The sequence below is a fragment of the Taeniopygia guttata genome, chromosome 3, assembly GCF_048771995.1.
Source record: "Taeniopygia guttata chromosome 3, bTaeGut7.mat, whole genome shotgun sequence".
In the NCBI taxonomy this organism is placed as follows: Eukaryota; Metazoa; Chordata; class Aves; order Passeriformes; family Estrildidae; genus Taeniopygia; species Taeniopygia guttata.
This window is the reverse complement of record NC_133027.1, coordinates 35,887,811-35,901,773: the sequence shown is the minus strand read 5'-3', so window position 1 is coordinate 35,901,773 and position 13,963 is coordinate 35,887,811. Positions and strand designations below refer to the sequence as shown.

General features: G+C 35.9%; 1 protein-coding gene across 4 annotated transcripts in view; it reads right to left on the bottom strand.

The window, feature by feature from the left end:
- Positions 1-1,585: 1,585 nt before the first annotated feature.
- The window catches only part of CYB5R4 (cytochrome b5 reductase 4), a 27,797-nt gene continuing 15,419 nt past the window's right edge, over positions 1,586-13,963 (bottom strand). For 2 of the 4 annotated variants that reach the window (XM_030267534.4, XM_030267535.4), the window contains exons 10-16: positions 13,519-13,641; positions 7,503-7,643; positions 6,284-6,436; positions 5,532-5,682; positions 4,675-4,761; positions 3,119-3,283; positions 1,586-2,204 (exon numbers count right to left, since the gene is read on the bottom strand). In XM_030267534.4, coding sequence (XP_030123394.4) covers positions 2,150-2,204; positions 3,119-3,283; positions 4,675-4,761; positions 5,532-5,682; positions 6,284-6,436; positions 7,503-7,643; positions 13,519-13,641 — 875 coding nt within the window. In that variant the 3' untranslated portion in view covers positions 1,586-2,149. Of the gene's footprint in view, positions 2,205-3,118; positions 3,439-4,674; positions 4,762-5,531; positions 5,683-6,283; positions 6,437-7,502; positions 7,644-13,518; positions 13,642-13,963 lie in introns of those variants that run through there. The other 2 variants (XM_072926617.1, XM_072926618.1) reach the window with 2 other exon arrangements.

Genomic DNA, 13,963 nt, shown 5'->3' with positions numbered 1-13,963 from the left:
CAGACCCTCCACCAACCTTCCTAACCTCCTTCAGACTTGCTCCAGCACCTCAGTGTCATCCTTGTAGTAAAGGGGCCCAGAAATGGGGACAGAACTCAAGATGCAGCCTCACCATTGCAGAGTATGGGGGAACAAGCACTGCCTGATCCTGCTGGCCACACTATTGCTGATACAGGCCAGGATGCCACTGGCCTTCTTGGCCACCTGGGGACACGCTGCTCATGTTCAGCCATTGTCAACCAGCACCCCCACATCCTTTTGCACTGGGCTGCTTTCCAGTCATAACATTTTTGTCTGTTTGATCACATCACCAGCCAAAAAAAGTTAATTACAAGAAGAGAATCTGACTGCCAGCAGCTCCATTTTAACAGCTGCATTAAGGTTGGGATGATTCCTAATGCAAGCAGCCAGACCATGAGCATTGCTGCCTTCAAAAAACATTTCCACTTTATTTTAGATGCTCAGCCTGGTGGCCATCACTCTAGGAATGTATTATAAAATCTGTGACCTGAAACAAGTCTTTCAAGTATCAGAACAATATAAGTAAAACTTAAATGATTCATTTCAGGCATTTTTAACAAATTGTATCACATCTAGATTAGCAAGTTGAAGTAATGTCAAACAACCATTTGTTGCTGAGCTACTCACACAGAGATCTGTTATCAGTAATAACATCTATTCAAAACTCCAAAGACTATCTGAGGCTTTAAGAAATATGACAATTAATCCTAAATTACATCTGAAAAATCCTCAAAGTGCCTAAGGTTTTGAGAACCAGTCCAGGGGAAAACACGCAACTCTGCTTATCTCAGCAGAAAGTTCACTCTGAAACTTTGAAAAGTGTCACTTAACTGCACTACAGATACCAAATTATGACTGCTCTCAACTACAGTCTTCTGAAATAACTTGTGACCTATGGGTAACAGCTGACATCCAGATCCTTTTCTAACTTCCAAGTCCAATAAACTGAGGAGGGGCACTGAAGAGATGACAGTTCAGTTAAGGATAGCCAGTCACTATCAGATAGCAATTTTTGCCTTTTTAAAGGGTATCATTAAGATATTTTTCTTGAATGTATTAATGCCACAACTACAAGTCTTGCTTCTTCAGAGGAAGAAATATCCATTCAACACAATAGAGAGACATAAACAGTACTAGATGTCACACAAAACAACACCTACATATTCGAATGTCAACATCTAGAAGGCGAGTAGCTGCTCTACTGCTTTTTTCTCCAAAATACCATTAGGCTGCAGATTACTGCCTCAAGATAACACATTTTTAAAAATGGAGTGTAAAAAAACACACTGATGGAAATAACCTCACTTAATACTAGTGCAACCTGTCAAATATTTTTAGATATTTCTGTCCCGACCCTTGTATCTATGCTGTCATGTTTTTATCTTCAGATTGTGTCACAACAAAGGATGCCTGACATCAGTCAAATGGTCCCTTGGGAAGTTTTGTGGGAGACCAAGACTCCATGGCTCTGTTTTGAGTTCTCAGCTGGAGTACTAAGCTTGTGGAAACCTTTCTTTATAGCACTTAAATGAAAATACAAAAAACTTTGCAGAAATACATGATGTAAAATTATTATTTTTTTTATTATTTGATGTAAATTTTATATTTTACCAAAGGTACTTTTCTTCTTTGTTTACAAAGCCAGAAATGCATCTGAATCACCTGCAAGTCAAATAGACACATCAGATGAAGAGGAAATTATTCAATGACCGATTACCTGAGTTACAGTGCAATATTTAATTTCAGACAGTATTGCTCTTTGGACTTTTTACAGTAAGAAATAATAAGCTTTATCAGGTCCAAGCCTTAATAAGAGCTTGACACAAATTTCAGAATTCTCATAAACCAACAACATGAAACACCTGACATAATGTGTACTACACTTTTTTGCTTGCCTCTACAATAAATTAATACCCTGGATGACTTAAATATTAGCAAAAATATTTACAAAAAGAAGATAAAACACAGTATAAAACTTCTTTTCCAAGATATGCTTCTTCCAAGAAGCAGTTTGGCACCAAGAGTGAAATTTCAAGTCTTACAAAATTGTTTCTCACTTATTTAAATTCATGAAGATAAATAAATAACACTGAATTATAGAATCAAACATTGATATCCTCCTATGGGTTTATGCAGTAAAAGCATGTATCTCTTCTTGGGAGTATCCAAGGTCCTTCAGATATCTGAAAGTCAGAAATCAAGTTGGCAATATTAATATTTGGAACTCAAAACCCACCACAGACACACATGAAGCGTAACTTCAGCACCACTTCCTTGTTTTTATTCAGACATGCACATTCAACTTTACCCCTGAAAATACATTAGAAAACAATCAACGCCCAGGAGCTCAGATATACTACATAAACTTTTTGGGTAATGAAAACAATTTCTAAAATTACAGATATAATCTGAATTATCTCTGATTTCTCAAGAAGCAGCATAATTATTGGCCAATACATATTGACTTCAGCAGGACTGCAGAAATGCAAATGACATCGTATTGGTTCAATATTTTGGAGCTGGGCTTCAATAGATTTCAAGAGAAATTTAGAGGATCTTTTATCATAAAAGGTGCATAAAAAAAATAATAGGTACAGATGCAAATAAATGCATTACTTTAAAAATAATTGAGAAAAATGCTTTTGATACACTGCTTTGAACTTCCACAACTTAATTTATCAAGCTAACACCAACAAAGAAAGCTTATTTCCAATTATTACAACTTTTCTATGGATGTCAAACTAAAAGCAGCATTTAAAACCTTTGCGAAAAAAGAGTTAAAGAGTTTGAGAGTTAAAGCAACTGTTAAAGAGTTGCTTTTAGAAAGTACTGGACAACATACTAAGTAAACTCACGAAACTTATATATTGCTGATACTTAGCTACACATAAATATAAATACAGCCCTCAAGTATGGTGCAAGGTGGGTTTTTTTAAAATGCCTTTTTTTGTTTGCTTTAATTTTGAAAATTTTCTTACAAAGCAGAAAATGTAAGGCCATTTTTTAAGGACTACCAAATCAGAAATACTACAGGTGATTAGGTGATCAAATTCTAAAAAAAATTCTCATTTTCCAGTTCACTATTTAAAATACTCACTGTACTCCTTGTTCTGTAAAAGGTACTGGACCACAGATGCAGATAAGCACTTTGGAGTCTCTTCTGGTTCTTTTCACAAACTCAGACAGTAGAGATAAAGAAATCTTCCCTTGTTTACCTACCCAGTCTTTTGATGGTTGTGAAAGAACGAATTGAACCTCAAACCTGGTAAGCAGAAGAATATTACATAAATCTTACCTCTGATTAGAGATCTGCTATACAAAATGCTGGTGACCAAGACATTGATGTTTCCTATGATTATCTTCCTGTTCTGCGCAGCTCCCCAGTGCATTATCAGATCTCACAGATACTTAGTCATTCTAGGGATCAAGTCAGTCAAATCACCTCCAGTATTACATATTTATTTATCCAAATATTTAGATGTTAAAAATTTCAGCTTTCTATTTCACCTTACAAAAAACCTCAGCTATTAAACTGGGCACCAATTAAGATACTTATGCACAGAATTTCCTGCTCCATTAGCACTTTTACACAAACATTGGTATAGCTCAATACATGAGTGAGGTAAGAATGCTTGGCCAATCTCATGAAAATGTCAACACAATTTCAGTAATGAGAAAATACTCATTACTGAATGTTGGTTTCAAAAACTCACTAATAGAATAGTAACTGAGTAAAAACCAAGCACTTCTGTATCTGAGGTTCCTATGGAAAAGGAGAACAGGCTTTTACTGTAAATTTGCACAGTGTCTAGACTACAAAGCTTTGAATGTGTCAGACATCAGGAGGGTATGAAACAGAATTGATTTTTCTCTTCAGTGTTGTGAAGGAACAAGTGGTTTCTACTGAGGAAGAATTCAACTAAGAATTAACCATAAACAAAATATATTTTTATCACATAAAATCTAAGCAGTGACAATTTACCTTGTGGTAACAGCAAGGGAACTGAAATTAAAGGGTAACCTGATAATCCTGTGTCTCCTGACAGAACTATGGCCCGCTGAATTAATTTAACATTACATGTACACTACTTGCATTTCAACCTGCACTTACATAGTAACTGAGGGCAAAATGCAACAATTATTAAGAAAAAGCTAAAGTAATGAGCCTATTTAAACTTTGAATTTTGACATAAAAAATTTTCATAACCAGTGACATCAAAAAGATTTTTAGAAGACTTCTCTAAATTCAGAATGTTTCTTCTGCTGTACATTCTCCTTCTCTTTTCTGTGCTCCTTTTTGTGTAACTGTGCTTTCTATAGCTAAGGCTAAGGCAAATTTTCTTCGCATCAAAAAGCTTCTCAATTTCAAAAATCATCTCATCTAACATATTATCTCCAATAACCATCTATTAAACACTGTAAATCAAATCCCTGGCTTCCCATGGGACCTACAGAACCATAACAACATAGCCTCTCCTGTGCACCTGTGAGCAACGGATCTCCTTCCACTCCCTAGGTCTCACCATATTCTTAGCTAAGAGCTTACAGAATCAGAATCTGTCCTTGTGCCAAAGCTGTACAGTTAGTCTAAGCCCAAGATTTGTTCTGTACAGAGAGATGTTACAAGTTGCTCTCCACATGACTTTTAATTACCTTTCATCTTTAAGAGCTAATTGCTCTAGTTGGTTTCTCCAGAGTATGTCATGCTCAGTTTTGTTGAAGAAGATCAGTTTCACTGTCCTTAAAAAAACCAAAAATTAAAATTAACTGCAGATTGGTTTTTGTTAAAGAATCAGAATTTAATGCATCATACAGAAACCTTTTACTTGTACTTTTTGTTTTCTCCACAGGCATTATAAGTCAAAACGAAGCACACTGAACAAGCTTTGAAAAACTTACCTTGTAGAGACAAAACAGCCCCAAGTCAATTATGTTCCATCTTTAAATACTAAAATCATTTTATTCAGAAACTAGAATGTGCCAGAACCTTTACATGCTTCCCAGGGCCCAATTCTCTGATAAGATAGAAAATAAAGCCCACTACACTAAAGTAGTGGTCCAAATGGTGGCATGGTGCACCACAGCATCAAGTGTTACTCAGGTGAGGGGACAGTCAATAAAAAGTGCATAGGAAAGCCATGCATTTTGTTCATGAGCACAAAAGTAGAAAATGGCTATTTGGAGAATGATGTTTTGAGACACCCTTACTGATACTCCCCAGTACACTGTAATATTTCTATACTAAAAAAAGATACTCAAATGTGAAGGTAAGAAAAAAGCCCTCCTTAAAGTTTCTACTCAGTGAGCTCACTTGTACCACAACTAAAATTTAAAATGCAAATCAACTCATTACATTGAGGGTAGCCCATAAGCAAATAAGTGGAAGTTGCCTCAGCCTCCTCTGAAAGCCTTTTCCCTAAAGCAAGCCAGTTTTTGGTGTAATTTGAAAAAAATGCTTTTGTTAATTGTTTTATTAACACTGAAGCTTGTGTGTCAAGAAGTCCACATACCTGAGACAGCTAACTTCAGTCAGAGCAAAATTCAGTAGCTTAACCATTGGTGTGAAACCTGTGCCTCCTGCCAATAAAAGGAGATCTTCTGAAGTTTGAACTTGTGACTTCTTGAAGTTGCCTTCAGGATTGCTGACAGAAATATAGTCTCCTTTATTAAAAAAAATTAAAAAGTAAACATTAATTTGATGAAAACAAACTAATTTGCATTCTGATTTTTTAGAGGCCATTTCATAATGCCTTCATCTTTGTAACATTAGGATTTCTTTCAGAAAGGTACTATACACTTCAAATTAGGACCATTCTTGTTAAGAGAAGAGATGTACAAATAAAATGTTATGTCTTGATGGATTTTACAAAACAAGAACACAAACATTTGCAAAGTCACTGTTAAAAATCTACCTCCATATCTGAAATGCAAGTGCATCCTAAGTCCCATAACATAGACATCCTTTCTTTATGCAAAAGTACAAGAAGTTGTTCTCAGCATATGACATCAAAGCCACCAACTATGATGTGTGATACAGTTCACATACATCACTCAGGGGAGAGCTTTCTGCAATGGGCAACTCCTAGTTACAGTGAGAACAAGCCTTTACACTCAGGGAATGGATAATAAGGTTTAAAAGAAGTTTTAAGTAAGTCCTGATTAAGTAGGTAAACAGTCAGGACGTCACAATACTCAGACAGTGAATCTTTAAAAATAATGTAATTGTTGCAAAACCAAACACAACCCCCCAGCATATATTTACCAATTTGTAGGTGGTCAAGTGCCTGTGTGAACAGTCCATGGGAATAAATTTTAATCATTAAATATATATGCACACCATCATGGCAAGGTGGTTCTTGGAAATCCAGTGGCAAAAAAGGCAACACAGGTGTGTATGGTTTTACTACCTCTGTCCCTAGAGAGTAGACAGAAATACAGCTCAAAAAATATGGAAAGTACTCTACATCCAGATACTACAAACAAATACCAAAATAAGTGAAGAGCAAATAAAGAACCTGTACATACCATAAAAATAAAACCATCCCATGCTTTTATGCAAGTTATTACTTTCCACTGTACCAGTTTTTATTACTGAATTGGAAGCCTTCTAATTCTAATTAAAAACTACAGATTGATTTATTTTAAATTTAAACAGCAGATTTTTTAATACTGCACAAGTGTATTTTCTTGCAATATCATATCAAAAAGTTATTGTATAATGACAATAATATCTCAAGAGCTGGACACTACTATGAACTACGAAGGGAAGAGGAGGAGGTCAGAACAGTTCTCAATCAATCGATGTTTAAAAAGTCTTCTGAGAAGTCTCTACCATGTATACTGCAATCCAAGTACAGTGACCAGTATAACTATCCATATGCAAATTTCAACAAGTGCCCTTTAACATAGTAAATTGGCTATTTCTTTGACCTTCTGTTTTCTAAGATTTTACAAAATTTTGAATAATAGTGCATTGAAGAAAACCACGTGCTTTTCAAGACATATTCCTCTCATATTATGATAACCTCACATTATTGTTAATATTGCACAACTGGAGTGTAAAGCAGTGTTACCATGACTATTATAAATCCCTCAGAAAAAAAAAAAAAAACCAAAAAAATTTCAACAGTACCCTCCTCATTTCAAAAAAGCTGCAAACAAAAAGGAACTGACTAATGATTCGTAAGACATATACAATGAGCTTCCCACACTTCAAAGATGAACAGCACTGCTTTGGTGCTTTTAAAGGGGAGAGCTGACAGTAGAGACAATAAGGTCACCAGTAAATGCCAGCTATCTCAATAATTAACTTTCCATTAATATGGATCCAGTCAGTTCATTATTAAGTACTGACTGTGACCCTGGAAGCTGAGACTTGCTAACAATCAGGGAGTTAGTGGCCATGGACTTGGCATTTTTCCCAACACTATGAAAATGATTTATGTAAATATATCCATTATTATATTCTCAATTTTTCTTACCTGCAATAATGTGTTTTAGGTAAACATGCTGTCCAGTGGGAACACGAAGATGTGTTCCCTTAGGCAACATTAGGCAGAAGAGTTTGGTGTCATGGGTAACTTCTGTCTTAGAAATCAACTTGCATTTTCTGTAGAATAGTCCTAAAAACATTTTACTTGTTAGTTAAGTCTCAATCTTTCATTCTGTTATTATATATTTTTCAATAAGAGAGACAAATGTGTGTACGTCCCTATATGCTTATAAAAAGACAATAAACAGATGCTTCTTGTATAATTATTTATAACAATTTTTATAATTTTGGACTAAGGACTCACTTATAACATTATTTTAAGAGCTTCTGAGTTAGAGTTATTGACTAGGAATAAGTAGAAAAGCACCAAGAACTATCAGAACCATTTTTACTACATTGCACCTGCCCTGAGCTCCCCATACAAGTACAGCATGGGTACATGTATGCAGACCAAAACCAGCTGGTGGGATGCAAATGAAACAGAAGCCAGCACAGCACCACACTCCTCAGCAACACACTGCCCACAGCCACCCAGCAGGCTGATTCTGCACCTCTGTTCTGTTCTTGTGAGACCTCACCTGGGGTACCATGCTCAGCTCTGGGATCCCCAGCATAAGAAGGATGTGGACCTGCTGGAGCAAGTCCAGAAAAGGGTCACAAAGATGAACAGAGGGCTGGAACAACTCTCCTATGAAGTTATACTGAGAGAGTTGGGATTGTTCAACCTGGAGAAGAGAAAGCTACAGGGAGCTTATAGGAGCCTTCAGTAAAGAAGTCAATCATGAGAAATTTTTCTTCCTCTACCTTTAGGAGAGCATTTTTCAGCCAGGCCTCTGTTTCAGCACTGCACTATTTTAGCTCCAACCTGGAATATCAGTGTGATCACAGAACCTCACTGCCTAAACAGGTTTGTAACTCAAGGGAACTTCCATGGGCTATTAGGTATTCTATTAGGAAGCTCTGCAAAGAATTAAAAAAAAAAAAAAAAAAAAAAGAGAGAGAAAGAAACAAAGAGAGCTAACAAGCAACAAAATCCCATGAGCAGCATTATCTAAACTTCATATATCCAAAACAAGCCAAATAATTTTAAAAAAAGGCAGAGAGAAGAAGCCACTTTCCTACAAAATTCCCACCATGTAATTTACCATTTTCAATGTAGAATTTGTGACTAGTCCCAGTGGATATTCTTATGTAAAGCCTCACAAAATTTGGCAGGTTCATGTATGAGAATGCCATACAAGGTTTTCTTAAATTATTCAAATAGCTACTAGTGAGTTATCCACTACAAATGCCTGCAGAAACACAGCATAAAGCTTCTGACACGGAATAAATATTTCTTTATTAAGATTTTCTCACATCTTTCATCTAACATCCTACAAATCCCTTATTTTGAATTAACAAGCATTTCAGATGAATCAAAAGAAAGCCTAAAGCCCTAAAAAAGTGGAAGTTAGTAATTCCATTTTATACCTTGAAGTAAAACAAAATATCAGCATCTCTCAAACTATATATATATTACGAAAAGTTTGTGGAAATTTGTTTTCTATCCCTCTTTTGAAAAATAATACACAGTAAGATTGCAAAGTACAGTAGCCAAATAAATATGCTAAGATTGTCATCCATTCTGCAGACTTAAGAATTGCTTAAAGGATGTGTGAGGTTGGTAATATAACCCTTAACACTCATCAGCTAATGCTCTTACACATATTTGGGCGTAGAGAAAAAAGTTAAAAAATTGATTCATCAACTGATTCACTGTTTCCTGACAATTTTTTCACCTTTCAAACCTGACTAATTCCAGCCCTTTCCTCATAAATAACCTTTATCTCCCTCTTTTTAATTGCCACAGAGAACTTTTTGTCCTGATTCATTCAATGTATTTTTGAAAACTTTCTAAGTAAACTTCTAGTTTAGACTGTAATCTTTACTACATTAACTAAAATTAGCATTAGCAGTCATTCCTATAAAATCTGAGGCCACAGGCAAAAATAACTGTCAAAGCAGAAAAGCCTTTCAACAAAAGGAACTAGCTGAAGCCAATTAGTTTTGTCAACCCACAAAGCCATATTACTCTCAGATGCCAAAGACATATGATTTGCTACTATACAAGAGCAAAAGGTACTGTTCTCTCAATTTTGGATCATGATGCCAGTGTCCAGCAGCAAATCCTAATTTTTCAAAGTGACCAAAGTAGTTAGTGAGGAGGTTAGGTTTGATTAAACATTTTGCAGACATCAAGTGTCAGTAATGCAGCTCCTGATCTAGGAGAACTAGCTCTGCAGCCCCTCACTATCAAAGGCTTTCCACAGAAAACCAATACAATCATAGGCTAGAGACATCACTCTTTAAACTCAACTTCCACCTTTGCTGGAATCAAAAACTACAGCACCTTGATTTATAGGCATACAAATTCAGTTTTAGCAATAAACCTCCTGTACAGATAATGATAGCTTTCGGAGAGAATCATCCTTCTGAGCACTGCATGTTCATCCTTGTAATGAAAGGGAGTTTAAGAATTTTTCCTTAATTATGTTTCTGGCTTTTCTTCAATGATAAAACTTCAGCGACAATTTTTATTTCTTAGTTACTAGTCATACTACTTAGTCATAGCCCTACTGATGCTGCAGTGGCAACATTATTAGCCTGTTGGCTTGGGAAAAAGATATAGCTCCACTACCCTTACATCTCAGGTAGAGGAATTCCACCCCATTCCCAGCAAGCATTTACTACCCAAACACATCCACCAACCAGCTGAGAGTTAATACTTATTTTGTTCAAGTTACTTGGTTATGAAGACTCAAGTACTATTCCTACTGCCAACATAATGGGGATTAGACCACACAGTTAAAGGAAGGTGGCTTCCTACCACTTCCAGCAGCTGCCCAGTCTTAGGAGTTAAGACAACCACAAACCCACACTGCTGACCATGAAATCATCAGCACCCTCAAATGCTTCAGTTAATTACTAGATTTCACAAGCTATCTCATATTACCCAAGAAGGCCAGTCATGCTCTTCCCAGATGGCCTCTCTCCCCTCCCAAAATAAAGTTCCCACTGAATCTTCTAAACCTTCCCTGGTTACACAGCACCCGGTTACAGCACCAGTCTCGCTGATATAAGTGCTGCAGCAGCACTCTGCTCCCTTCTGGTACTTCTAACAAAAAAACCTCTATGATCTTCCACTTGATTTGTATGAAAACCACTGCACAAAACAAGGAAACTGCATCCCACTTCAGCCCTCAGAGGCAACAGCACCATGTTTCTTTACTGAACATCTGCCAATTGTTGCACACTCTTTAAAACAGCAGAACTTAGTAATTAGATAACTTTCCAAAACAGGAATCTGAGAAAAAGTTCAGAATAATTTTCAGAAGGAAGAAGCAGTTTATTCTCCATGGGAAAAAATACACACACACACACCCCCAAGTCATCCCTACTAACACGTGATTTTTTTAATTGCATATGGCTACTGCATTTATGTGCATGCCCACTGATAACTGGGCTTCCACACTTTATTTCCCAGAAAAAGCACCAACAAGAAAATCAATCTTAATACCTACATGAAAACCTGCAATCTATAACTGTGCAGTATGGTATTTTGGTAGGTTGGAAGGGGTCAGGTTTTAGGGGTTTGGTTTTTTATTTGTTTGTTTCAATGAGAAAGCTCTATCTTGCTTTTTATACTGCATTTAAATTTCACAGGATGTCAACCCTACAACCATAAGCTTTTGTTTACACTTTTAATGACACTTTCAGAATAGCTACCCAATAAGTAGTGTCACCAACTCCCCTACACTGACAATCTAATTATACTGAATTGTGTTTTCCATGCAATACTGTAGGTTATAAATAATTATTTCTCTAGAAAACTAAGCATTTAATCCTTCTTAAAGAGTAGAAGCAGTATTGAATATTCTTCCGAATCTCCTTACCATCCAAAGACACAGTGCAACTGCGAAATTGAAGTAATTTTGAAAAAAAAAATCCTCTTCAACTTTGAGGAAATTCAACAATTCTGTTCATTCCTTCCAATTAACCAAAATACACTGGGCAAAATGTTAGTATAAACTCAACAGGAATTTGAGAGTACCTAGGCAATTTATCTGGGAGCATGACTTTCCCGCCTACGGAGAAAGAAGTAGGGGCTTGTGTTAATTGTTTCTTCATATAATAAAGTTATCATAGGCTTCCAGTACCATCTTTGCATTATGTTGTTTTTCCTGAAGAAGACCTTTATCACTTTTTTGTAGAATTTAGACATGTCTGCTTCAAAATGAAATATTAAATAACTTCATAAAGTATAGACGCTTCTGCACATGTGGTGGTCACACACTTGTCCTTTACAAACTCATTTATGAATGCTGTAATATCAATAAGTAATAAAGACATAAAGTAATAAAGACAAAGCCAAGTAAACTTTACAAGTGTCAATCTTGGCTGGTTTTCAGCCCTTCTTCCTGTGCTCTGAATATAATGGAAGTGTTTTAACGGTCAATTCACACAGAAATACTAAAAACCTCAAAGACAAGGAAAACCTAATTAATTTAGGTTATTAAACCATTGCTCCCATAAGCACTCACTATTCATGGCTTTGCCACCAAACTGGAATCATTTCAGGTAGTGATTACTTATATTAGAAAGCATAAGTTACCAAAAGAACTAGTAATACACAAAAATTGAATAAAATAAAGTACAAAAAAAAGTGTACCAAGGTGACATTATCTAGAAAGCACTGGTTACTAATGCTCAATATGTATTTTGTCAATTGCATCTAATTCCTAATTTGCAAAGGATCTATAAAGCCACCCTACACTATATCTCTTGTTCTTTCAGATTATCTTCTCTTTCTGTTTTCTAAAATCACAAAAAGTGGTAAGGAGAGAGAAAATTAGCAACAGACAGTGGACAACACATTAGATCAGGCTGTAACCCCTTGGATACAGAGGATTATATAGAAAAATTTAATTTTAAAGTGGATGACTCAATAGTTTCTGAAACTCTCAAAATGAAAATTACATTTCACATAAGCTAAAGGTAGCTAGAGAGATGTGCTTTTATGCAGTCTTCCTTTTTGTACCACAGTAATCTCTCAACTTTAAAGGCCCACGAAGCATAACTGAGGGCAAATAAGACATGTACAACATGGTGAGCAACATTTCACTAGCTCTTAAAAATGCACAACTTTGCTTTCACACAAAAGAAGGCAGACTATAACCCAACAGTCAATTTTTGAGAATTATTAGATAGAAGACCAAGAGGGCTTTTGAGGAACTAGGTGACCGCAATAACATCAGTATTGTGCTTATATTACACAATGCAATTGTGCAGAAATTTTTAATTTAGCTGACAAAAATCAAAACCCATGCTTGATCACTGCATGGGTGCTGCAACAAGTTCATGTTATTCTGTTACCACAAAATGAATCCATATATAACATTTACTGCTTCTTGTACACACAGCTTATTCAGAGTTGGCTTTAGTACCTACACATGACTTGAAGTCCCTTATTTAATCTGAGCTCAAGTTATAAAGATGCAGTGTACTGGAACCACCTTACTGCACTGAGAGATGATACTGTATCTACAGTAACAATTGGAAGTGAAGGTTTTTGATATTTTACTCCAGTTACTCCCATAATGATTGACACATGTCCATGCACACTCTCCTTAGGGTCTACTGAGGTTTTCATATGGACAGAGAGGTCATTAAGCACACAGGTAACCATGAGATGGAACAACACTCAGGCAGTGTGCCCCTTCCAATATTAGGTTCACCTTCAACTCCACTATGGGATAAAACAAACCAAGAAACTAAAGCAAAACAAAAAACCCTCCTCCAAGTCAAACTCTTTCTATGAGAATTCCTGAATAGCTCTCAAGATCAGACAATTGTGAAAGAAATGAAGGTACAACAAGAGAAAAAGAAAATCCTGGGAAAAAACAAATATAACTAACAAGCTCCAAGAAGTCTTAAAACAGCTGGTAGCCAGCCATAAAATTGCTTACCTCTGTCTGTGCGTTTAATGAAAGTATTATGACCCTCACAGGGCTGTCCCAGCATTTTCCAATGGACCTTATCCTTTTTATTTAAGATAATTTCTACTTTCCCTACTTTTTCAGCAATATTTACTAAAAGAGAAAAGATTTCATATTGTTACTTTTAGTTACACTTTGCACAAAAAAATATTTCACACTAAAAACTATAATGAAATTCAGAACAATTACTCATTTCTCAAAACACATGTAATTAATTCTTTACATTAGAATATCAAATTAAAGGTGCTTCCAGCTATCTCTCTAAAATGTTTAGAGTGCAGTTCAAACAAGCACTAACTGGATATGCATAATTAATACACATTATTTGCTTAATAGACCATGGAATCAGGACAGCTTCACAGACCATCTGTTCAAGAAAAACGCTCATGAACTCAGAGTCCTCATGTACTGGAAA